At 42.0% G+C, this 25,000-nt stretch overlaps 1 protein-coding gene across 2 annotated transcripts in view; it reads left to right on the plus strand.

The window, feature by feature from the left end:
- The window catches only part of ccdc93 (CCC complex scaffolding subunit CCDC93), a 108,941-nt gene that overhangs the window by 41,362 nt on the left and 42,579 nt on the right, over positions 1-25,000 (plus strand). The window contains exons 9-12 of one of the 2 annotated variants that reach the window (XM_077580426.1): positions 8-88; positions 10,497-10,547; positions 11,979-12,065; positions 24,251-24,364. In XM_077580426.1, the coding sequence (XP_077436552.1) occupies positions 8-88; positions 10,497-10,547; positions 11,979-12,065; positions 24,251-24,364 (333 nt within the window). The remainder of the gene's footprint in view (positions 1-7; positions 89-10,496; positions 10,548-11,978; positions 12,066-24,250; positions 24,365-25,000) is intronic. The other variant, XM_077580427.1, reaches the window with a different exon arrangement.

The following is a 25,000-nucleotide window of genomic DNA, read 5'->3' on the forward strand; positions in this document are numbered from 1 at the left end:
TCTTTAGTCCGGTGATAAAATGACTTTGACAATGAAGGACTCTGTGACACAAGTGTCGGATGAGGAAGTTCAGTGGGCGGCGGAGGAGGTAAGCAAGCATTTGCATCTAAAATGTATTCAGAGGCAGCACCGGTGATTTTGGTCCCCAGAAAAAGTCACAAATTAGAGATTGAATGTATAACATCATAACGTCATAACAAATATTCCTCGTATTTTTACGTTCTTGGCTAATAAAGATGATTCTGATTCAAAAATAGTTTGCATTTCAAATCTCTGGACTCATTAATTGTGTCCTTTATTTGTAGTGGCAAACAACCTAGATTAAGAAGGATTTATCTTCAACGACCAAGGCAGTCGGGTGGATTGGCTTTGCCAAACTTTCTGAATTATTATTGGGCTGCTAACATCCGGGGTCTGCTTTATTGGCGGCATTTTCATTTGGAGTCTTCGCCTCCAGTATGGGTAGCTATGGAAGCTCATGCTGGCAGTGCTGGAACTTCTGTACCTACTCTGTTAGGTTCTCCCCTTCCAATCACATGTTCGGTTCCATTCGGCGGCCCGGTTGTAAAACAATCTTTAAAAATTTGGTCGCAATTCAGGAAGACTGCTTGGTCTCCTGGCTTTCTCACTCTTGATTCCTATTGCAGCTAATCATTTATTCGCTTCATCAGCTGGTTTTCGTGTCTGGCATGAGAGAGGTGTGAGAAGCTTTGCAGATTTGTACTCAAACAAGACTTTTTTTTAGTTTTCTGAGTTAAGAGAAAAATTTTGATGTACGCCAACAAATTTTTTTGGGGGGTTTCTGCAGGTTAGGCATTATATGCAAACTATGACATCACATTTTCCCCGTAAGTCTCCCTTGATGCTTTCTTATCTGTGGATCCTACTAGCAATGGTGTGTTGTCTAAACTTTTTAATTTAATATGCAAATTACATTGTCCATCTCTGGCTGCTATTAAAGCTGTCTGGAAGCAGGATTTGCAGTTCACACTTTCTGATGAGATGTGGGATTCCGTTCTGAATAATGTGCACTCATCCTCTATGTGCGCTCGCCATGTACTTGTACAATTTAAAGTTGTCCACCGAGTTAATTTTTCTAAGGCCAAATTGGCACGTATCTATCCTAATGTGGACCCCACATGTGACAGATGTCGGGTGAATCAGCTTGCCTAATCCATATGTTTTGGTTGTGTCCCTCGCTTGATACTTTTTGGAAATTCATCTTCCGCACTTTATCAGAGGTCCTACTCTGTGTTATTGAGCCGAATCCCCTGCCTGCTATCTTTGGAATTGCCCCAGACCTGGACCTGACGTGTATTTCACAAAAACTGCTCTAATTTTCGACCTTAATTGAGCTATTTTGTTGCGATGGAAGGGACCTGGTTCCCCCTACTCATGCGCACTGGATAAGGGATATAATGCTTTTTGACTTTCTTTGAGAAACCAACTACTATTGTCTTTGAGTAGAACATTTTCCCAAATTTACTTATTTATTTGCTTTTCTTTTTCTTTTGAAATGTTTGGATGTTATATTCTATGGCTATAGGTTATTTTTGGACTATGTTTTCGTGACACAAAAACAACATAGTCTACGTTCTACCTCTGCTTGCACAAATATGTATATATTTTGTATCCAAGTACATATGTGTTATTATATGTAGTTTTTTTGCCTTTCTCGTGTGTGTGTGTGTGTGTGTGTGTGTGTGTGTGTGTGTGTGTGTGTGTGTGTGTGTGTTTGCTGTCTGGGGATTGGGGATTTTGTTTGTGTTGGTCGAAAACTGTTAACTCTGACTGCCAACCGTTTTCAGAAAAGGGATGCTGTGGGTGCCAGCTGATTTAAGCATTTTGACTGATCTTTCAAGGTCCACAGAAAATGTTGTGTTTGGACCATGGAAACACATATACTACCAAATGAAAGATTGAACTCTCATCTTTCATCAGAAAAAAAAAAGTTTGTTTCGACCTTATTCCGTTTTTCAGTAATCAACAATAGAAAATGGTTAGTTTCACCCAAATGCTCTGTTTTGGACCAAAATACGGAGAAATCAAGCTTTTTGTGCACTCTAGTGAATTTGACACCTTTTTTTTCCATGAATGATGCCACAAACACCTAAACAGTGCTTTACTTATGTAAAACACTACCACCAACAATGAAAAAGTGTTTTTTGATAGCAAAATATGTTTATTTACATTCAACAGTGTAACAATTTGACAAAACAATTTGGCAAACTATTTACAAATGTGTGCAACTGTGGTACTATTTACTACAGTTTTTCTTTTTGTGTAACACTCCCCTGCGTGGAAGGGGACGCAGCAGGATTTGCACAACAGATTAGTTTCACTGCGATTGCCCCTTCGCGTGCAGACCCTACACTTTCTTGCCGGCCTTTTTTTCCGGGGAGTAGCAGGTATATACTGTTTGGCCATGTTGCCATCAAGTCTACTCTCAGGATCATGATACGGTGACCTGGTGTTACGTCTGGCTTCCTCATGCCCTTCAGTTCGTATACCGGGTGGTAAGAGATGTTCTGATCCATCTTATCCACTCCATTCATTGTGGCATCATAGTCCAGAACCAGTGTCTTCTCCGTGATCAGACTGTACCCACTCCTCCGATAAATATACATTAGACTCGGGGTACTCTTCATCGTCCGATTGAACGTCCGCATGAGCAGAAGTGCTCGGTTGTGCTCCGCGTTTTCCGGCGTTAGCATCGCTAGCCAGTGAGGCTTTACGACGTGATCATAGCCGCCGCATCAACGCTTCCAACTTCGGCGTCAACCTCGGGTCACCATCATCATCATCGTCGTCATCAATGTGCTCTTTAGCATTGGTCGATGCTTTTCGTCTTTGAAAAAAATGTTCAGGCGTGACCTGATTGCAACCGGTCGCCATTTTCGCTTCCTCAGCCATTCTCTCCTCAACACTCTAGCTCCGCCTCACGTCTTCTACTGACGCCTACCCGATCTTGTCCAAAAAGAGTCATCGCTGCCATCTAGTGCCCAAAAATAGTCATTATACTAACTCGATCTGCTTAATACTTTCAGCACAGCTGGCCAAGGCTTTCCTCCACCCCCCCCCCCAAAAATAACATAGTTAACGTCTTTTAACATTTTTGGCAGCTCTCATTTGGATTTTACTAAGCGTTATTAAACGTTTTTGGAAGTCAAAGAGTTAATAATACAAACCCAATTCCCAAAGAGTAGGGACACTATACAAATTGTGAATAAAAACCGAATGCAATTATGTGGAAGTGCCAAATTTTAATATTTTATTCAGAATAGAACATAGAGAAACAGGTCAAAAGTTTAAACTGAGAAAATGTATCATTTTAAGGGAAAACTATGTTAATGTTAAATTCCATGGTTTTAACAAAAAAGTTGGGACAAGGCCGTTTTCACCACTGTGAGGCATCCGCTCTTCTCCTTACAACAGTCTGCAAATGTCTGGGGATCGAGGAGACAAGTGTCTCAAGTTTAGAAATAGGAATGCTGTCCCATTCTTGTCTAACACGCGTCTCTCCAACTGTTCAACTGTCTTGGGCTTTCTTTGTTGCACTTTCCCCTTTATGATGCGCCAAATGTGCTCTATAAGTGAAAGAAGACGAAGACAAGTTTCCACTTTACCACACTCATTAGTGGTAACTGGTCTTCCAGCTGTTTTTTTTATTTTTATAAGTGCAATTGACTTTTACAGCTTCTTATTGCTACCTGTCCCAACTTTTTTGAGATTTGTTGGCACCATGAAATTTACAATCAACATATTTTTCCCTTAAAATTGTAAATTTTCTCAGTTTAAACTTTTGACCTGTCATCTATGTTCTATTCTGAACAAAATATTGAAAGGTGGCACTTCCACATAATTACATTCAGTTTTTTTTCACAATTTGTATAGTGTCCCAACTTTTGGGGAATTAGATTTGTACATGATTCTGTGCCATATTTGTCATTGTTGTTTTGAAAAAGTTCATAAAAGACATTTGAAAAAAATAAAGTTTGCACAAAACACAAACCCTGTCAATGTGATCCAACTAAGCATGGGCCGATATTACATTTTGATGGTATGATAACCGTGAGCCTGCGATTAGCTGGCAAGCAGTTCAGGGTGTACTGCCCAAAGCCAGCTGGGATAGGCTTCAGCACCCCCTCGACCCTTGTGAGGAATAAGCGGTTAAGAAAATGGATGGATGGATAACTGTGAGCAAAAATATTGCGGTGTTAAGGTATCACGGTATAAAATTGCAGCTCTAAAATGTCCTTTTTAAAAATATTTGGGTAAATAAAAATTGCCTTTTTTCATTCAACACATTCTATTTCATTTTTAAACAAAATATAGAATATTTGGTACTTTTAAGAAACGTAAAGTGTACCATGGTAAGTTTAAATAAATAAATTATGACATTCTTCTTGTTTGAGTTCTTCTTAGTAAGTCACAGTGTCCCATCACTGGTGAGAACCGACCCAAGGTTACTCATATTGTCCATGCTTGCACCCACACATGTACACTTATTTATTTATGTATTTATTTATTTTCAGGACAATAAGCATTTCCCCTTATCACCATCCCCCACTTCTCTCCTTACTTCCTCCTTTGTGCAAGATTGCGAGTGCACTCGCAGAAGAAGAAGAAAAAAGTTAATTGAAGGCAATTAACTTCAAATTGGCTCATTTAAGCAACTTACAAGAAGAGTTCATTACCAGTGGCAGACAGTATTAATGGTTATTCACTTTGTGACCATGTGAAAGGGTGAGAAAAAAAAGCAAACACACAGATTAAATTATTATGCCGATATACTTTTGTTGACAACATTTATGGTAAAACTTAGAGGTGCGCTCAAAAAATCAATACGGCAATATATCGTTGCGGGCCTCTTAACAATACATGTATCGCTACGCAGGCGTCAGAATCAATATTGCACATTAATTTGTAAATAGGCAGTTAACCACTGTTGCTTGCAGGGCTGTGCAGCAGCAGCTGTTGAAGTTAATTTTCTCAATTATGTGCATGTGCAAACTTGCTCGTGCACTTAATTGCACTTAATAGTTGATTGTTTAACATGTATTTTTTTATTTTATAAAAATGTCTTGTGTGGGCTGACATTCTGTGCTTGTGTGACGTATGATGGAAGTGACGTCAAAGTTGAGCAGCATTTGGCTAATTATACTGCCGCCTAGAAGCTTGACATGCATCTAAATGAGCTTAAAAACATACTTCTTTGGTTTATTGTGCGTTTATGTGGATGTGTTTTTTTAAACAAACGAGGCAGAGTGGACAAACTTATTTATTTTTTTACTTGGGGAGAGAGAAAATACATCCTACATGTGTACATAGTCTCAATTGAAAGCTGCCTGCGGCCCACAGTTACAAAACTAAATTACATATACATTACTTTGCAGCCCACTAGATGGCACTCATGGCTAAAGGTTGGGCCCCGGCCCAATGTTTAAGAATCACTGCTAACTCATTTACTCCCAGCCATTTTCACTGAAGCAAACCCCTTCGCTACCGTCTGTTTTACGGGATTTTGACTGATTTTGCAAGGCCCACAGAATATTGTCTTCTATTGCTATAAAAAAAACATGGAAAAGAAAGATTAGAGTCTCTTTTTTAATCAGGAAAAAAAGTATACAGGTAGTCCTTAACTTACGAACACAATGGGTTTCAGAGAGGTTGTTTGTAAGTCAAATTTGTTTGTAAATGAATCACATAAATTTTTGTTTCAAAATTAAATTTTATCAATTTAAAAAAATTTAATAAATAATAGTTAAACTATGTAACGAATATTGCCCGTCACCCTCAATTTTTCCATCATATGTGCCTTTTTTAAACATTTCCCCCTGAGGAATGTGTGTGTGTGCGTGTCTTCAGTTCAAAAGGACTCTTTGAGTTTTCCTCCAGCAGGGACTGGATTTCGTCTTATAACCCCCAGGAAACGCATATCACAGCTCCGACAGACCTGAAATCCTGTCTGATTAGCAGTCCCCAGACCATCTTTTATGGTCTGGTCTGGTCTATCCACAGGAATTAGCCATGTGTTTTTTGGAATCAATGCCCCTGGGAAGTTATATGGTACACCATTGCCCTCCAGCGGTCACTATCGGTTATCCTCAAGAATCCTGCCGCTCCTAATTAATCTGAAGTCTACATAATTCGGGACATACACGGACTCTATGCACTTGACTGACATCAAGAACTGCTGTTGTTTATCTTTGTACGCAACCTGTATGTCTATCTCAAATGAATGATGTGTGTAATTTCTGTAGCCACCTAGGTTTAGCTAATTTGTAAGCTTAGCGGAATAACTTTATGATCGCGGTAATGTTTGAAATGTGTTCAGAATGATAAATGAAGCATCTGGCTTGTCAATTCTGGTAAAAAATTATCAAATACTATCCCAAAACCTTGGTCTCAGTCGACCAAGTCTGCTTCAAGTCGCGCGGAAGGGGCGAGACTACGGCCCGGCCCCATGGGACTATGACCCAGCCCCCTGGTGACAGTTTTAAAAGCTAGCGCGCGAAGGAACTTCTTCCTCTTTTCCTGCAACTCTCTTCCCCTCTCCTTTGCCCTATGAACTGCTCAAGGACTCTCCCGTTCTTGCAACTCTTCCACCCTCTCTCCACCTCACTTCTGGCCCCATGAACTTTTCCTGATCATCACGAGAAACGTGGTCGCTGAGGGTGACCACGCGGCTTCTTCCTTTGAGCCACAACGCACGCATCAAGCAAGGACTCTCAAACATCCTGCGCATCCCCCAAGGCGTGCGTGTCTGTTCCAGCCGTGAGTCCGAGGCGCCCCGCAGCGCCCACACAAGGACCTGCCGCGACCTCCACGCCGCGCGTGCATCACCGACCAGCAGTCAGAGACTCCCGGGCAGCATTCCAGCTGGCCGCGGCGTCAGCCAAGGACTGGCCGCGGCGTCAGCCAAGGACTGGCCGCGGCGTCAGCCAAGGACTGGCCGCGGCGTCAGCCAAGGACTGGCCGCGGCGTCAGCCAAGGACTGGCCGCGGCGTCAGCCAAGGACTGGCCGCGGCGTCAGCCAAGGACTGGCCGCGGCGTCAGCCAAGGACTGGCCGCGGCGTCAGCCAAGGACTGGCCGCGGCGTCAGCCAAGGACTGGCCGCGGCGTCAGCCAAGGACTGGCCGCGGCGTCAGCCAAGGACTGGCCGCGGCGTCAGCCAAGGACTGGCCGCGGCGTCAGCCAAGGACTGGCCGCGGCGTCAGCCAAGGACTGGCCGCGGCGTCAGCCAAGGACTGGCCGCGGCGTCAGCCAAGGACTGGCCGCGGCGTCAGCCAAGGACTGGCCGCGGCGTCAGCCAAGGACTGGCCGCGGCGTCAGCCAAGGACTGGCCGCGGCGTCAGCCAAGGACTGGCCGCGGCGTCAGCCAAGGACTGGCCGCGGCGTCAGCCAAGGACTGGCCGCGGCGTCAGCCAAGGACTGGCCGCGGCGTCAGCCAAGGACTGGCCGCGGCGTCAGCCAAGGACTGGCCGCGGCGTCAGCCAAGGACTGGCCGCGGCGTCCACGTCGCGCGTGCACCTTACCACCAACCGGAGACCTGGTGCAGCATTCCAGCTGGACGTACGCCAGCCAAGGACCTGCCGCGGCCTCCACGCCACCAACCGGAGACCTGGTCCAGCATTCCAGCATTCAACCGTGGATCGACGCTCAAGTCTCTCTCTCTCTCTCTCTCTCTCTCTCTTTCTCCCGTGCGACTGAACCAGTCCGTAAATTGCGCCTGCATTGCAACCATATATTACTGGTGTAACGCTTTTATTCAAACATAAAAGAATTGACAGGTCAAACGTTTCCATCTTTATCCCGCATCTACCTTTTTCATTGACCTTTTTTTTTTTTAAATCTTAGCTAAGTTGCAAGTTTTCTTTTTATCTTTGATTCACATTTTTATTCAATTTCATTAATAGGTTAGGCTGTGACTAAATAAATGTGTTGTCCAGAAAGTCAATTTCTCCCGAATCATTTGTGTTTACTGAGTGGATAAGTAATTATTTTATGAAAGCAAAGAACTCCATGATTAACTAAAGTAGCCACCTTAGATTATGAATACTTGATAATAGGATTTGTATCGTTTATTTTGCTCCGACAAACAAGCAAAGTCAACGTGGAGCCCCAGAGGTTGCTGAGGAAATTACATCTCCCCTCAGTACCGTCTAAATTTCTCATAAGCCATTACGACAACCCAAATAATCACCACACTATATACCTTATATATGTTTTCTATACAATACATAAATTAAATTAAAAAAGCATACATTATATTACATCATCCATCATCCATTATCTGAACCACTTTTCCTTACAGTACATTAAATCCTTACACAATGCAATGCAATAAAAAACAAAATAAATATGCTTACTTTACATAGATGGTGGAGGAATTATTGACTTCACTTCATTTGAGGCTGCTGAAGTGGAAGGCATTACGTATTAGGTGTAACGATCTCAGGAAAGTATGTTTTCCGACTGTGCATGAAGTACAGATGACTGTCATTGACTCGTATGACTAGTCAAGATGGCGACCGCCAAGTCAGGTTCAATTGATTTTGAAGCTGAAGATTTATTGTACGTTTTGCTACTACGCCGATAAAAAAAGACTGAGGGCTGCTTTTCATGAATATCCTCCATATAATTGAAATATGCAAAAGGTGCGGTGCTGCTCGGCGGGGTTGTGGCAGAGAGGGGCACTACAGTACAATACTGTACCATAATGTATGATGGGGCACGCTCTTAAATAATAACTTGCACGCAAAATACAGCTTTTATAGACATCAGTCAGCCTTTGTTCATATCTGCGAATGTTCGTAACTCGGATGTTCGTAACTAGAGGACTACCTGTATTTCTATCTGTTTCTGTTTTGCAGCAATTAGCATTAGAATATAGCTAAGTTTCATCATTATTTACAAATCTGTTTAGAACTGTGGGGAAATCAGCGCGTTTGCAACATGGCCCTGTTTGAGTTCATATACTCTGCTGGCAGTTTTTGTCTTTACTACCAATGTTTCACCCGTTCTCTGCAGTTCAGAGGCTGCATCAAAGCTTTCTGTATGCTCTAGCAACATTGTTATTATTATTATTAATCTGACTGGGTTGTTCAACAGGATCTAAGATAGTGAAAAGATGCCTGAGGAATGGAGAAGTGTGCTGGTGCCCATTTTTAAGAACAAGGGAGACGTACAGAGTTGTGGCAACTACAGAGGAATAAAGCTAATGAGCCACATAATGAAGCTATGAGAAAGAGTTGTTGAAGCTAGACTGAGGGCAGCGGTGAACATTTGTGAGCAGCAGTATGGTTTCATGCCAAAAAAAAGAGTACCACAGATGCAGTATTTGCTTTGAGGATGTTGATAGAGAAGTACAGAGAAGGTCAGAAAAAGCTGCATTGTGTCTTTGTAGATCTGGAGCAAGCTTACGACAGGGTGCCTAGAGAGGAACTGTGGTTTTGTATGAGGAGGTCTGGAGTAGCAGAGAAGTATGTTCAAGTGGTGCAGGACATGTATGAGGACTGTAAGACAGTGGTTAGGTTTGACTGAGGAGTTCAAAGTGGAGGTGGGACTACATCTGGGATCAGCTCTGAGCCCCTTCTTGTTTGCTATGGTAATGGACAGGATGACAGATAAGGTTAGACAAGAATCTCCATGACTATGATGTTTGCAGATGACATTGTGATCTGTAGTGAGAGCAGGGAACAGGTGGAGGAGAAGCTAGAGGCATGGAGGTTTACCCTGGAAAAGAGGGGAATGAAGGTTAGCCTTAGCAAGACGGAATATCTGTGTGTGAATGGGAGGGACACAAGTGAAAGAGTGAGGTTACAGGGAGAAGAGACCAAGAAGACGGAGGAGTTTAAGTATTTAGGGTCAACAGTCCAGAGCAATGGAGAGTGTGGAAAAGAAGTGCTGAAGCGTGTGCAGGCAGGCTGGAACGGGTGGAGGAAAGTGTCTGGTGTGATAGAAGATTTCCAGCTAAAATGAAAGGAAAGGTTTATAAAACTTTGGTGAGACCAGTGATGATGTTTGGTCAGTAGACAGTGCTACTGAGAAAAAGACAGGTGACAGAGCTGGAGGTGGAGATGAAGATGCTGAGTTTCTCTTTGGGAGTTACCAGGATGGATAGAATCAGGAATGAGTACATCAGAAGGACAGCACATGTTAGAGGCTTTCGAGATAGTCAGAGAGGCCAGACTGAGATGGTTTGGATATGTCCAGAGGAGAGATAGTGAGTATATTGGCAGAAGGATACTGACTTTCCAAATGCCAAGCAGAAGGTCTAGAGGAAGACCAAAGAGGAGGTTTATGGATGTAGTTAAAGAAGACATGAAGGTAGCTGGTGTGACAGCAGAGGATAGGGTTAGATGGAGGCCACTGATTCGCTGTGGCGACCCATGAAAAGAAGCCGAAAAGAAAAATTATTATTATTATTATTGTTTTTGCTTTCAAGCCCTAGACTTGACCATGAGTTACACTTCTTTCTTTTCTCTCTTTAGGGCCGGATTAAAAGCCTGATGAACACCATGGCTGCCATGGCCAATAAAGAGGTAGGACAAAATTTGTGTTTTCCTTTAGAACTCTAAATAAAATAAATAAATAACCTGATGCATTGGGGAGAGCGGAGTAAGTAGTGCTTTCTCTTTTTTCTCTTTTCTTTTTTACAATTGTACTTTCTTTTTGTGGATTTTGGCAAAGGAAAAATAATTTCTGAAGATACATAACAATACATATAAGTGAGCAGAACAACCAGATTTAGCACTTGAGAGGGTAAGCCTGAGCCTACTTTTTTCTTCTCCCTATATATATATTTTTTTTATTTTATATATATATATATATATATTTATATATTTTTTTATTTTTTTTTGGGCCATCCAGCAGATTTTTATCTCCTTTCCAACCTGAAATATGGTATTCCCCTCTTTCACTGCTCTTTCCAACTCCTCAAGAGGATGCACGAAATATTCGGCCACCGAAAATGTTCGGCCAAAAATGGCTGTTTATGCCATTTTTGTTATTCAGCCAAAATAAAAATTAAAGCTGAAAGAATATGGCCGAAACAGAGCAGCTGTATTTATACACATATTAAACATTACATTTTTTCATTAGGGCAATAGGTGATCAATTAATCCCAAGGCAATCTCTGAACATAAGTGGCCACAAACGAGCCACGACGCGTAACATACACATTCACGTGTGCAGACACATGTTTTAGGATTGATTGATAAGTGCCCCAGCGACTGTCAAAATTAATGTACAAATTATGATTGATGTGTCTAATGAAATTCTGGGGATGGGGATCAATAAGCCATGAGTTCAACCCGTCAGCCCTTCTTTCGTATGTTGTTGATGTGTTCGGCGAAATCTGTTGTATATAATTGTCCGAAAGGGGGAGAAAAAGGGATCCTCCCTTCTCTTTTAGCATTGGCGCTAGGCTAGCGATGTTTTAGAAAACATATTTTGTATTTAAATATACAGTAAATGTAATTCTTAGTGTTGTGTGGTTTGTTCTAATTAACTGCAACTAAGGTGTCATTAAACAGCTTAAAAGATGCTTAAGACTAACAGAATAACGTACGGTACACGCTTGTTGCTAATGCTACGCAAGCAAAATGGTGCATACAGGGTACTTTCACAGCGTCGGATACTACGTTTTTTTTTAATGATTATACTATATTGGGCATTTGTCCCAATTGGCCGATTGTTTAAAGGGCAATAATCGGTTGATTATAATCGGCGGCCGATTAATCAGTCGGGCTCTACTCAGAAGTGTTTAATATTTACTGTAATGATGACGTTTATAATGACATCTGCATTAGCCTCTGTTATTATTAGAGTGTTCCGATTTACATAACAAATGCGGGTTGCTGCCGTGGGAACGGAGTGCATAATCCAAGGAACCCCTGCATTTATAACAATTTTGTGCACGTTAGAATCATATTGTTTTGAATATGGGTTTGTGACAAGCATATATCTTTCAGGGCCAACTGACAGCAAGTGCGGTGGGATTTATTGTGGGACAACAGTCTCAAGAGATCAAACTGATTGCCTCTGAGTATGCTGAGAAGGTGGGTAACTGTATCCTTCATCTTCCCAGAAAACACTAAATATTTGTATTTATGGTACTCATGTAGATATGGACAAATGCAAAATTAAAATATAGTTTTAATTTATATTCCGGTAACGATACAGTGTATATCAGATACACAGTTGTAATTTTCCTTAAAATTGTAATGAATAAATGACAAATTTATCTTGCATACCTAAAACACAGTTTATATAGAAAACACAATCTACCGTAATAGGAATACAAACTAGAGCTGCGAGCAACTATAAAGGGCCCTTGAAACCCTGGCCACGAAGTACTAGCGTATGGTAGCCTGGCAAATTTGAATTGGAATTTTTGAAAATGGCACAAACCTCTAACATATGGCACTTTTGCTGGACTGATATGTGTGCAAAGTTGAATGAGTTTTTACACATGTTTAACCCATTATAGCCGGGAGCGCATTACCGTGTTTCTCCCATTAGAGCCGAAAGCACTCTTGCGCTCTTCTACCTTTAAACCCGGGAAAGCGGACACATAATTGAGTTTTGTTTTGAAGAATTCTCGGTCTCTTAGCCACTAAAATAACAAGAAATATGTTTGTAGACAATGAGGATGTTGAAAATGTTCGACGGCTTTGTAACCGTATGGACGACGAATAATTACCACTCAATCCCCTGAGGTTATTACAACTGCGCTCCAGTGTTGAAGGTAATTATACCCGCAGATGCGACAGTTTTTTGTTGATTTCAAAAAATATATTATATTGAAGGTTTATAATAATAATCTTAGGTTTGTGTGAACGTCACAGGTGTAAGCTCTGAAATGTTTTTGGAATTATGTTTCTATCTGCTTCAGGAGCTGAACTATCAATTATTGAGTAGGCATTACAATATTGTTGAATTTCCAAGAAAACAGGTTTTCGGGGGTGATTCTAAAGGCATGTTTTGTCAAGTGCTTTATACCTTAATGGGTCAAACAGTCATCTGCGGCCCTTTCTCAAAGTTTCTTATTTATCCCCTGAAATGGGATTTTACCCTTACCAGGTTTTCACCAATTTTGGTAAATTATGGGCCTGTGAAGCCCTTTGAGGCTCTTCTTTATTAATAAGGGCTATACAAATAAAATTAACTTGATTTAAATTTGCACATACATTTGGTGTGGGTTAAAGTCCTACTTAGGTTTTATTGGTAGCAGACACAATCGCATGGGAATTAATCCCTGACTTCACATTATTTTCTGATGTGCATATACATGACTTATCTGTGCATGGTGTTGCGATAATTAGGCCCGAGTAGCGTAAGCTGCGAGGTCCCTATTGTTTTTGTCCTGACTATTAATTACTATGGCCCGAGCAGTGACCGCTGCGAGGTCCCCATTGTTTTTGTCCGTAATATTATTATTACCATTATTATTATTAGGGCCCAAGCAGCGACCACTGCAAATCCCTATTGTTTTTCGTTTGTATTATTAATAGGGCCCGAGCAGCGACCGCTGCAAGGTCCCTATTGTTTTTCGTTTGAATTATTAGGGCCCGAGCAGCAACCGCTGCAAGGTCCCCCCTGTACATGCTCCAAAAAATCCCAAACTTCTCATGGATGTTATTTAGTCAGTTAGACATTTTTTTTTACATTTTCATCTACTGCACCAAGCCCGTGAAAGGGATCCAAAAATTGTGGCTTTTCGGGAAAAGGGCGTGGCTATGACGGTGCTGCAAAGTCTGATGATTCACCGTGACAATAAAAGCTGCTTTAACTTAACCCAGATGATCATATCTTCTCCAAATTTCACACATTTGATTTGAGTCCAGTCCTGAAAACATCTCCGAACTTATATTTCATCATAGTCATAACGCCCTCTACTGGCCAAATGAAATACATGTTTTTTTTTTTCTTCGATGTTGTTCTCCAACCAGGTTAACCAGATCTACCTCATATTTGCTCAGAAGACTGTTTTGGCCTTCATGATGTTACAACACTTTTCGTGAATCACAGTGGGCGGGGCTACACGCTGTTCGCCAAGAAAACAACCCAGATTTTTAGGGCCTAAACATGCACAGAAACTCGTGAAACTTGGCACACCCAACTGGCCTGGCAAAATAAGCAATATTTTATCGTGTATTGTACGATTTTTACAAAAATGACTCACTAGCGCCCCTTACTAATTTTTAACAAAGCAGCCCCGGCCGGTTATATGTTTAAGCAAGATCTACAACATTTTTTTTAAACTTGATTTTATTTGGTTTTAACAATTATTATTAACAACATATATTTCCTTTTGTTTACATGTACAGTCATGCATAGTTTTCATATCTTTATACAATGACCAAATAATGAAAAATGGAAAATATTGGCAGTTCCATTACAACCAATACGAACCGAATCATTCAATCAAGTCATTATGTTTAGCAGTTGTCTTATACTGTCTCATATTACCTTCCTGTGATAAACCCCGTCTGATCAGGGTGTAGGATTTGGGTTATTGTCCTATTGACACATCTGGCAAGTATTGCTGTTAGTATACGGATATCGCCATTCAATAACGATATTGGCCTGTAAGATTGGCATTTAGTGGGGTCTTTACCTTCCTTGTGAATTACTATGATGGTTGTCTCATTCCAAGATGGCGCCATAGTCTTAGACTCTTGGGCATATCTGTATGCTCTCAGTAGCAGAGGTGCTAATTGATCTTTAAAGGTTTTATAGAATTCATTGATAATTCCATCCGTGCCCGGACTCTTGGTGTTTCTAAGTGCGGAAATCACCTGCTTAATTTTGGATTCCTCAATTAGTTTATCTAATTCCTCCGCCATTGATTTTGTTAGTTTATTTAATTTTACATGTCTTAGGTAATCTGAAATGTCTTCATCATTGTTGCTTGTATCTGTGTTATTGTATAGTGATTCATCGAATTCTGCAAAAGCCCCTGCTATTTCATTTGGTTTTGTAGCTATGTTGGTTTGAGAATTTATCTTGTACAACATTCGTAGATCGTTGCTTTCTCAGCCTAAATGCTAATAATTTGCTTGCCTTATTTCCATCTTCATTGTATTTTTGTTTTGTGAATCTTAGACTCCCTTCAATCTTGTCAGATAGGAGGCTATTAAGTTGCCTATGGGCTGCACTTAGGTAGTTTGTGACATTGATGTTCGTGGAGTGTTTATGTTCATGCTCTAACCTTTTTATTTTGTCTTCTAATTCTCTTTGTGTTGCCCCCCTCGCTTTTTTCTTTGCCGATGCGACCAAAATAATTCGGCCTCTCAAATACGCTCAATCCCATAACATCAGAGGGTTGGTCTCTGGTGTATCATTAAAGTCCAAATATATCTTCAACTCTTTTAAAATGAAATAAAGTCTTTATCGTTAAGAAGAGCTGCATTTAGCCTCCATTGTTTAGTTGTTGTTCTATGCCCTATATCCCATTGTAATAAGAGAGGTGAGTGATCCGAAATGGCAATAGGCATTATCTCTATGCCTGTTACCCTATATAACTCTTCCTGCAGGATGAAAAAAATATTTATTCTGGAGAAGGATGAGTGCCTATTCGAGTAAAAAGTAAAGTCCCCTTTTCTTGTATTCTTATTTCTCCATACATCTATAAAGCCTGCTTCTGTGGTTTGGCTTTTAAGCATCTTACCCATTTTGGATTGGGGGGTTTTGGAAGACGGATGTTTCCATTAACTGGGACATAACACAATTAAAGTCCCTACCCATCAGAAGCAGTCCGGTGCTATGCTTCAATACAACACCAAACAATGTCTTAATGAAACCTGGCTCATCTTCGTTTGGCGCGATTGCATTTACTAGAGACACATCTACGCCATCTATCACTCCATCGACTAATATATATCTCCCCTCTGTATCCTTATGTAGTGAAGTTTTCATGAAATTAATTTGCCTGTGAATAAGTATGGCAACACCTTTCTTTCTCCCCGAATGATGGGAAGAATATACTTTATCCGCCCATGTTTTTAACTTCTGGTGTTCTTCCTTTTAATTGGGCTGTGAAGACTCCTCACATTGTAGCTTATGATCTTTAGTGTATCCATTGGTCAAAAAATGTAATCATAATTTTGATTCATCATTGCAGAAGTGATGGGAAGCACAGCCAAACCCATTGCCCCCTCATGTAGGTGGTGAAATCTATACTTCGGTAACACAACCATACAGAGTTGAAAACAAAAAATAGCTGTACTAAAGGTGTTTACATATACAAAAAACAGTCGCTGTACATGAGAAAAGGAAATTGTTTCATTATCAATTCTAAATCGGAACACCCAAAGAACAGGGGTCACAAAACTTTTTAAAAAAACTACAAAAAAACAACAATAGCGCAAAACCGCATTTGACAATGGTTAAGTGACATTAATTGCACTTGGGTTTGTGTCCCTAGCTGCCAACTGGGCAGCAAAAGTGTGCAGCCTTGAACGTATTTGACTGTGCAGTGGGCACACTCAGACATAGAACGAAAAAACAATCATTCAGGTAGGCTCCTGCATAATCCACCCATTACAGCCATCAATAATTATGTATGCATTAGGTCCTCTGTGGAATAAAATTTACTACAAACTACAATGTATTAGTGACAAAATCCTCCTCTGTCCAGTCACATTAGCAGTAGTTTAAAACAATGATTAATTTGGAAACAACTTTAAAACTTACCTGTGAATGATGTTTTCATTGAATATACAGTCCTGCTCACTGTTTACTGGCACCCCATTCATTTGTTGCATGATCTCTACAATATCTTCAGAAATAAATGGAAATATACCAAATTTATATCATCAGGACCTTTTAATTAGATGTCCAAAGTATTTCCACCAAGGAAATTGTTTTTCAACTTGCATAATGTAATTCCAAAGAAGAAATAGAAAACACAACACAAAAAGCAATAATGGTACCCCTCTCATATATTTGGTTGCACACACTTTGGCAGTGATGACGCTTCTTATAGCCACCACTAAGCTTCTTGCACTTCTCCGCTGGTATTTCCCCCTACTCTTCCATTGCAAATTGTTCAAGCTCTTGAATGTTTGCAGGTTTCTATTCCCAATGGGACATTTCAGCTTATATAAAAAATGTTCAGTCGGATTGAAATCAGGAGTCATTGTTGGCCATTTTAAAATAGCATTTTTTCCTTTTTAACCATTCCTGTGTGCTTTTAGATGTATGTGCTTTGGGTCTTTGTCTTGCTGGAGGACCCATGACCTTTGACTCAAACCAAGTTAACACTTGGTAGGACAATGTCTCCCTAGAAGGTCTTGATAATTCTCTGATTTCATGATTCTGTTATATGATCAAAGCCTCCAGTACCAGATGCAGCAAAGCAGCCCCCCAGAATGATTGGTCCTCGACCATGCTTAACTGTAAAGGAGGGTGTTCTTTTCCTTGGGAGCTTCATTGCGCTGTCTGTAATGAAACTGTTGCAGTGCATTGACGAAAAGCTCTATTTTTGTTTCATCAGTCCACAGAACATTTTCCCAAAATAATTGTGGTTTGTCCAGGTACTCCTTGGCAAAGGTTAGCCATTCTTTTTTATGTCTGTCTCAGAAATGGTCTTCGCCCATGAACCCCTATTTTTGGTTCAGTGTGTGGCATATAGTACTTCTTGAAACCATTATTCCAGACTGTTCCAGGTTGGCTTTCAGGTCTTTGGATGTTTAACGTGGTGTTTTTTCCACCATTCGCACCAACCGTCAAAAGACTTCTGTCATAAATTTCTCTCGTCCCCCCATGTACATGGAGGTTCTTGACAGTTCCATGCTCGTCAAACTTCTTAATAAAATTACGCACTGCTGAAACAGGTCTACCAAAATCTTTATAAATGGCTCTATACACTACCAAAATCTTTAGAAATGGCTCTATACACTTTGGCGGTCTTGTTTTTGCGAATTATAGCACTTCTGATGTCCACAGACACGTTTTGATAATTGTTACAAAGAAAAAGGAGATGACAGGTGGCTTTTTAAAACATCAAAGTCATCAGTCATTGGTTAATTCATGTCAATTGGGCACAGACAAATTATGACAATTAATGGACAGGATGACAGACAAGGTTAGACAGGAATATCCATGGACTATGACGTTTGCTGATGACATTGTGATCTGTAGTGAGAGCAGGGAACAGGTGGGGAATGAAGGTTAGCCGTAGCAAGACAGAATATCTTTGTGTGAATGGGAGGGACCTAAGTGGAAGAGTGAGGTTACAGGAAGAAGAGATCAAGAAGGTGGAGGAGTTTAAGTATTTAGGGTCAACAGTCCAGAGCAATGGATAGTGTGGAAAAGAAGTGAAGAAGTGTGTGCAGGCAGGCTGGAACGGATGGAGAAAAGTGTCAGGTGTGATGTGTGATAGAAGAGGTTCAGCTCAAATGAAAGGAAAGGTTTATAAAATGTTGGTGAGACCAGCAATGTTGTTTTGTTTGGAGGCAGTGCCACTAAAGAAAATACAGGAGGCAGAGCTGGAGGTGGCAGAGATTCAGCTGCTTAGATTCTCTTTGGGAGTGACCAGGATGGATAGAAGCAGGAATGAGTAAATTAGAGGGACAGCACATGTTAGAGGCCTTGTAGATAAAGTCATAGAGGCGAGATCGTTTGGACATGTCCAGAGGAGAGATAGTGAGTATATTGGCAAAAGGATGCTGAGTTTCCAAATGCCAAGCAGGACGTCTAGAGTAAGACCAAATAGGAGGTTTAGGGATGTAGTTAAAGAGGACATGAAGGTAATTGGTGTGAGAGCAGAGGATGCAGAGGACAGGGTTAGATGGAGGCAACTGATTCGCTGTGGCGACCCTTGAAGGGAAAAGCCAAAAGGAAAAGAAGAAGGGCACAGACAATTTAGAATATGGAATTCTCATTTGTGATTTACCAAAGGTGAGTCACAATGTGTTTCCAATACCAGTGACAGAGGAAGTTTTAAGTTTTCTATTTTTTACGCCCATTGTTTGTTTTAAATTGTTTTGTAATCATTTGGTCTTTCAGATATAACGCAAGTTTTCTATAAAAAAAAATGTTTTAGTTAACTCATTATTTTCTGAAAATATTCCACATTATGTACTTTACCTTCATGGGTGCCAATAATGATGAGCAGGACTGTAGTAGGCTATGCTCACACTGGAGAGACATTTATTTCTGCCTTGCTCACATTTCCGATCATCGCGCAGGAGATGGAGTGAACTGTCAATCAACTGGACTGGCATTGGCACCTTACGTGTTTGAAATAAAGTCCTCTGCATGACCCGCCCTACTGATTCTCTGATTGGCGCATCAGTCCTCATACCATTAATTAACCAATAGGGCAGTGAATAATAGGCCAGCCAGTTAGAGACAGCGGAGGTTGTGTTTTGACTGAATGGTGCATATCAAGGAATTGAGAAATTTAGGATTTAGAAGTCGGTAGACCGACGCAAAACTGACCAAAAAAAGAAGTGGACATACGCTGTATACCCATGTATACAATGGGGAGCGATTTGTCTAAAAAATATTCACATAAATAAATTCATGATTTTCACATGTTTTTGAGATTCACAAATACATCCGAGATTTTCACGTGTTTTTCAGATCCACAAACATTTTCGCGCTTACGTGTTTTCAGATCCACAAATATATCCGCAATTTTCACTTCTTTTTAATTGTGTGTGTGCATTTTCCATGACTTTTGCTTGGGATTTGTCAAAGTGCGTTTGTGGATCGTCGTGCATGCGCATTTATTTTTTAAACAAACATTACGCCGTTTTGAGATTGAGTCACACAAGTCCTCAGATATTCATGTGTCTAAGGCCCATTCCTCTGCCGTCCACAGTGTTTGTTGCTGTCTGCATTGAACTAGAACAACCCGTTTCTCGTTTAAAATTGGAACTTGAAAAACTGAAATCGAGTCTTTATCTGACCTGCCGTTATGTCTTTATTTTACATAAGTTGAGAAACAAAATGCGACCTTAGTTTGTTTCCCTTGAGCTAGTTTTGCCTTCACTTGAAAGTCTCTTCTACTATTAAATTTTCTTCTTAGCACTGATGCCCGTGCAAGCCGTTGAATCCTCAGGGCTTTCTTTCTTTCTTACTCCTCCCATCTTGCGAACAGACTACTGTATTAACTGTACGTATACGTACAGATTAAACATATACAGATCATAGGTTTTAGAATAGATAGGGTGGGGGTGGGGGTTTGTGGCGGCGGGGGTCACTATTTTTTAACACATTGTTTTATGGAAAACACTACTTTACTTTTATATTTTTATGCAGGATTGTGAGTGATCAGCGGTAACAATGAATACACAGAGACTAATATACTGTGCTAGAACAAATGTGCCTTTTATTCCCTGCAAACAGCAATCAACACACTTCAACGCTAAGCAGCATAATATCATCATCAGCGCTTACCTTGACACTAGACCGGAGAGCCGACGGTCCGGATAGAACGAGCTGCAAAACGGCTGGGCAATCGTACGTATCCCACAGCTGACTCTACCCACACTGTGTGCCACTCAGTCTTTTATTCGTTAACAAAAAGTTGTGAGCGTGAGAAACCGGGCTGGCCAAGCCCTCTCCCAGGCACCCTCGAAAACATGTTTCCGAAGCAGGGAGGACTGTAGTACAAACAAGGCATTCACTCCCAGGCACCCTCGAAAACATGTTTCCGAAACAGGGAGGACTAAAGTATAAACAAGGCATTCACTCCCAGGCACCCTCGAAAACATGTTTCCGAAACAGGGAGGACTAAAGTATAAACAAGGAAGAGTTCCCAGGTTGATTCCGCCCTTTATTCACAAATTGTTGGGCACCTGGATTCGTACAACAGTTCAGGACAACAACATATCCTTATATAAGATGTTACATGAGGACATATCAAACCATGGTTATTTTCCCTTCACAAGTGGACATTATGAGCTGCTTTGAAGACCCGTCTTCTTTTATCGCTCAGTTACTCAGACCCCAATATTAAATTTGGCAGAGACATCTTTTGTTGAATTACAGTAATAATTCTTAAATAAAATAAAAAAACATAAGTTCCCTCCTGTAAACATCATTAAGGATGTAATTTATGCATGTATTCAAGTCAAGTTGTAAAATGTTTGAAGTTCTCTTGTTTAAGTACATCATATATCATGCTGTTATCTAATATATGATATCTTGAAACAGTGTGATGTTTGTCTCAAAATTATAGCGCGTGCGCGACAATCCACAAACGCACTTTCGACAACTCGCAAGCAAAAGTCATGGAAAATGCACACACAAAATTTAAAAAGACCTGAAAATCGCAGAAATGTTTGTGGATCTCAAAACGTGACAATCACAAATTTATTTATATATATATTTTTTTAGATAAATATCTCCCCATAATATACGATGGACTACACCACTTCTATAATCCATGCTATTTTGACCACGTCGAAGTATCCTTGAGCAAGATACTGAACCCCCAGTTGCTTCTGATGCTGCGTCATCAGTTGGTCAATGAGGAGTTGAATGTAAAGCGCTTTGAGGGCTTTGAAAGGTGGAAAAGCGCTGTATAAATGAAGTACCATTCATCACTTAAAAATAAAGTTTCAGCGTGATTACAAGTTACTTTTTTTTTTTTTTTTTTTGGGAGATCTCAGTATTGATCATTTGACATGTCATCATCATTGTTCTCCCTTTTTTTTTTTTTTGTATGTGTGTTTGTGCGTGTGTGTATGCGTGCGTGCGTGCGTGAGAAAGAAAAAAAAAAAAAAGAATTCCCATACCGTTCACCTAAACCGAACACTTCAAAATCCAGCCAGAGTCGTGGGGCCGCCAGGAGACCCGAAGAGGGACCAAAGAAAAGAAAGAAAAGCGAAGCCCAGCACCGACCAGACACCACCCACCGGGCCACTAACCTTCACCAACCCCAGAGACATCTAAACTCCAACAAATCAGGGAAATCTCAAGGGCCCAAAGGAGAAACTGAGGAAAGGTAGAAAGGACAGACAAAGCAGAGTGAGATCCACAGACACCAGCCTCCACCGAATCAATGACCTGAGGGAGAAACAAATTGTGTCTGAGTCTCGATAGATGCTGGTGTGGTGGATCTAGCATGCATGAAAATCTCCACCAAAGAGGGGAGCCGTCGACCCCCGCCAGGACAGAACAAGCGCAACACCTCAGGGCCCCCCAGGCCGCGGCCGCGCCAAAGGACGACCCCCGGGCCCCGCAGGGGCCACCGGCCGGAGAGCAAACCCCGGAGCAGGAGCGCCCCCCACCCCAACACGGCCCGCGCCCCCAACCCAACGCAGCAGGACGGGGCACTGCAGGCCCACCAGGCACCCCACCGGCCCACAACCCCCGCTCCCCCCACGACCCCCCCCAGGCCCCCAAATCCCCAGACACCCTCCCCACCCCAGCACCCCCCACCCCGGCACCCCCACCACCACCCGCCCACCAACCAAGCCGCCCCCGCCCCCACCCCCATGATTACAAGTTACTAATTGTAAGGGGTTAAAAGCTGGCTTTATAATTTGTATTTTACTACTGAAGTAGGCTACAAATTCCCAACACCTGGAATCCGATGAAATCTGGTCAGACACGCTAAAAAATGGGCTTTGTCAGATGTCGCTTACCTCGCCGACTCTCTGTTCAATGGGTTAAAGCTCCCCTTTATCTCCACCTGCTGTAACCCGGCCAAAGTTGAGGAGTTGACGGGAGCGCTTTGAGATCAAAGAAAAGAAAAGAAAGGAATGTGAAATCCAGCACCGACCAGACATCACGACAACCCACCTGGTTACCAACCAGAATCTTTCATCAACCCCAGAAACATCTAAATTCCAACAAATTAGGGAGGCCTCAAGAGACCAAAGGAGAGACTGAGGAAAGGAAGGAAGGATAGATGAAGCAGAGTGAGATCCACAGACATCAGCCTCCATCGATTCAACGACCAGAGGAAGAAGCAGATTGTTTTTGAATTTCGGTAGATGCTGGTGTGTTGGATCTGGCATGCATGAAAACCTCCACCAGAGAGGGGAGCCGTCGACCCCAGCCAGGACAGAGCAAGCACAACCCCCCAGGGCCCCCCTTCGCCACGGCAGCGCCCAGGCACAACCCCCAAGCCCTGCAGGGGCCACCGTCCGGCCGGTGGCCCCTGCAAACCCAGGAGCCAGGAGCCACCCCAACACGGCCCGTGCCCCAAACCCCACGCAGCAGAACGGGACATGGCAGGCCCGCCAGGCACCCCACCGGCCCACAGCCACTGCCCCCCCAAAAGACCCACCTACCACAACCCAGCCCCAGCCGCTCCTTGGCTGGATAAGTTGTAAATTTGTGTTTTGTCATTGTCTTCATAAACTTGAATCCAAAAGTCAGATTCCGCAGCTATAGACAAGTCTGTCTCCCATTTCGAGATGGGTAAACACATTTTACCAGTCTACGAAAGTAACTAACTAATATATTTTAGAGAGTTTTTTGTTGTCGGAAAAAGCTTGGTAATATCTTTAGCTAAAACAGGCGGTTGGAGCGTACCCCGAAGTGCTGGAATTTGTTTCTTTATCATACTTTTAACTTGCAGATATTGTTAAAAAAAATTGTGTTTTTTAGTTTGTATTTTTGGATCAAGGATGTATATGATATAAACATATTATCTGAGAATAGACACACATTAAATAAAACGATTGGTTGTTAAGTTAAAAGTCGGGGTTATGCCATATGGGAGAAAGCCTGCAGGGCTCCAATTGGGCTTTTGTAATTTCTAGTGCCTTCCACCAGGCAGTCATGGTGGCGGAAATCATTGGGTTTTTAAAACAATTATGTCGCTTAATTGATGTTGTAATAAAGAGTAAATCTAAAAGTCTGAGGTTATTACAATCCTTCTGTTCTAGTTCCAGCCAACAGTTAGTATATCTGTTGGGTTGTGCCCATAGAATGATATATTGTAGCTGGTTAGCTATATAGTAGTGCATAAAATTTGGTGCCTCTAGACCAGTGGTGTCCAAACTCGGTCCTCGGGGGCCGGTAGTCCCGCAGGTTTTGGATATTTCTCTCCTCCAACACAGCTGAAGCTCATCAGCAAGCTCTACTAAGCCTGATAACAATCCTGTTGATTGAAACAGGTGCGTTGGAGCAGGGAAACCTCCAAAACCTGCGGGACTACCGGCCCCCGAGGACCGAGTTTGGACACCACTGCTCTAGACCTTTGGATTTACTTTTCTTAAGAGGAGATAGACTAACCCCTTGTGATTGGATTCCTTCCATCTGTTTATTACAGAATTTGGCGGTGTCCGAGGACTTTTCTGAGTGGTATGGCCCGTTTCACCAACATCTTAGAGCTGTTGCCTCTCTGAATAAACAGATCCAGCAGATGACTAACCAGTGTGCTGAGGTCAGTAGTTCACTTTACATTTATCTCATTCGGAGTTTAAGTGGAACCTTAAGTTACGAACGTACCTGTTCAGGAACAATTAGAGTTAAGCTCAGACCTCAATTCCACTGACACGCCTTCCTTTGAGAAAGCAGAATCTCGGGCCTCCGACGGTGGGCTCTCTATCTCAGGGCTTGAAGTTGGTTGGAAGCTCCTTGGTGGCAAGGCACCGGGGGTGGATGAGATCCGACTGGAGTTCCTAAAGGCTCTGGATGTTGTGGGGCTGTCGTGCTTGACACGCCTCTACAACATTGTAGATTGTGAGACTGGGGTGGTGGTCCCCCTTTATAGGAAGGGGGCCTGGAAGGGTGTGTTCCAACTATAGAGGGATAATCTCAGCTTCCCTGGTAAAGTCTATTCAGGGGTGCTGGAGAGGAGGGTCCGTCGGGAAGTCGATTCACAGATTCAGGAGGAGCAGTGTGGTTTTTGTCTCGGCCACGGAACAGTGGACCAGCTCTACCACCTTTGCATAGTCCTCGAGCGTGCATGGGAGTTCACCCAACCATTCTACATGTGTTTTGTGAACTTGAAGAAGGTGTTTCGACCGTGTCCCTTGGGGAGTCCTATGGTGGGTGCTTCTGGAGTACGAGGTACCGA

Source organism: Vanacampus margaritifer, chromosome 11, assembly GCF_051991255.1.
Source record: "Vanacampus margaritifer isolate UIUO_Vmar chromosome 11, RoL_Vmar_1.0, whole genome shotgun sequence".
Lineage (NCBI taxonomy): Eukaryota > Metazoa > Chordata > Actinopteri > Syngnathiformes > Syngnathidae > Vanacampus > Vanacampus margaritifer.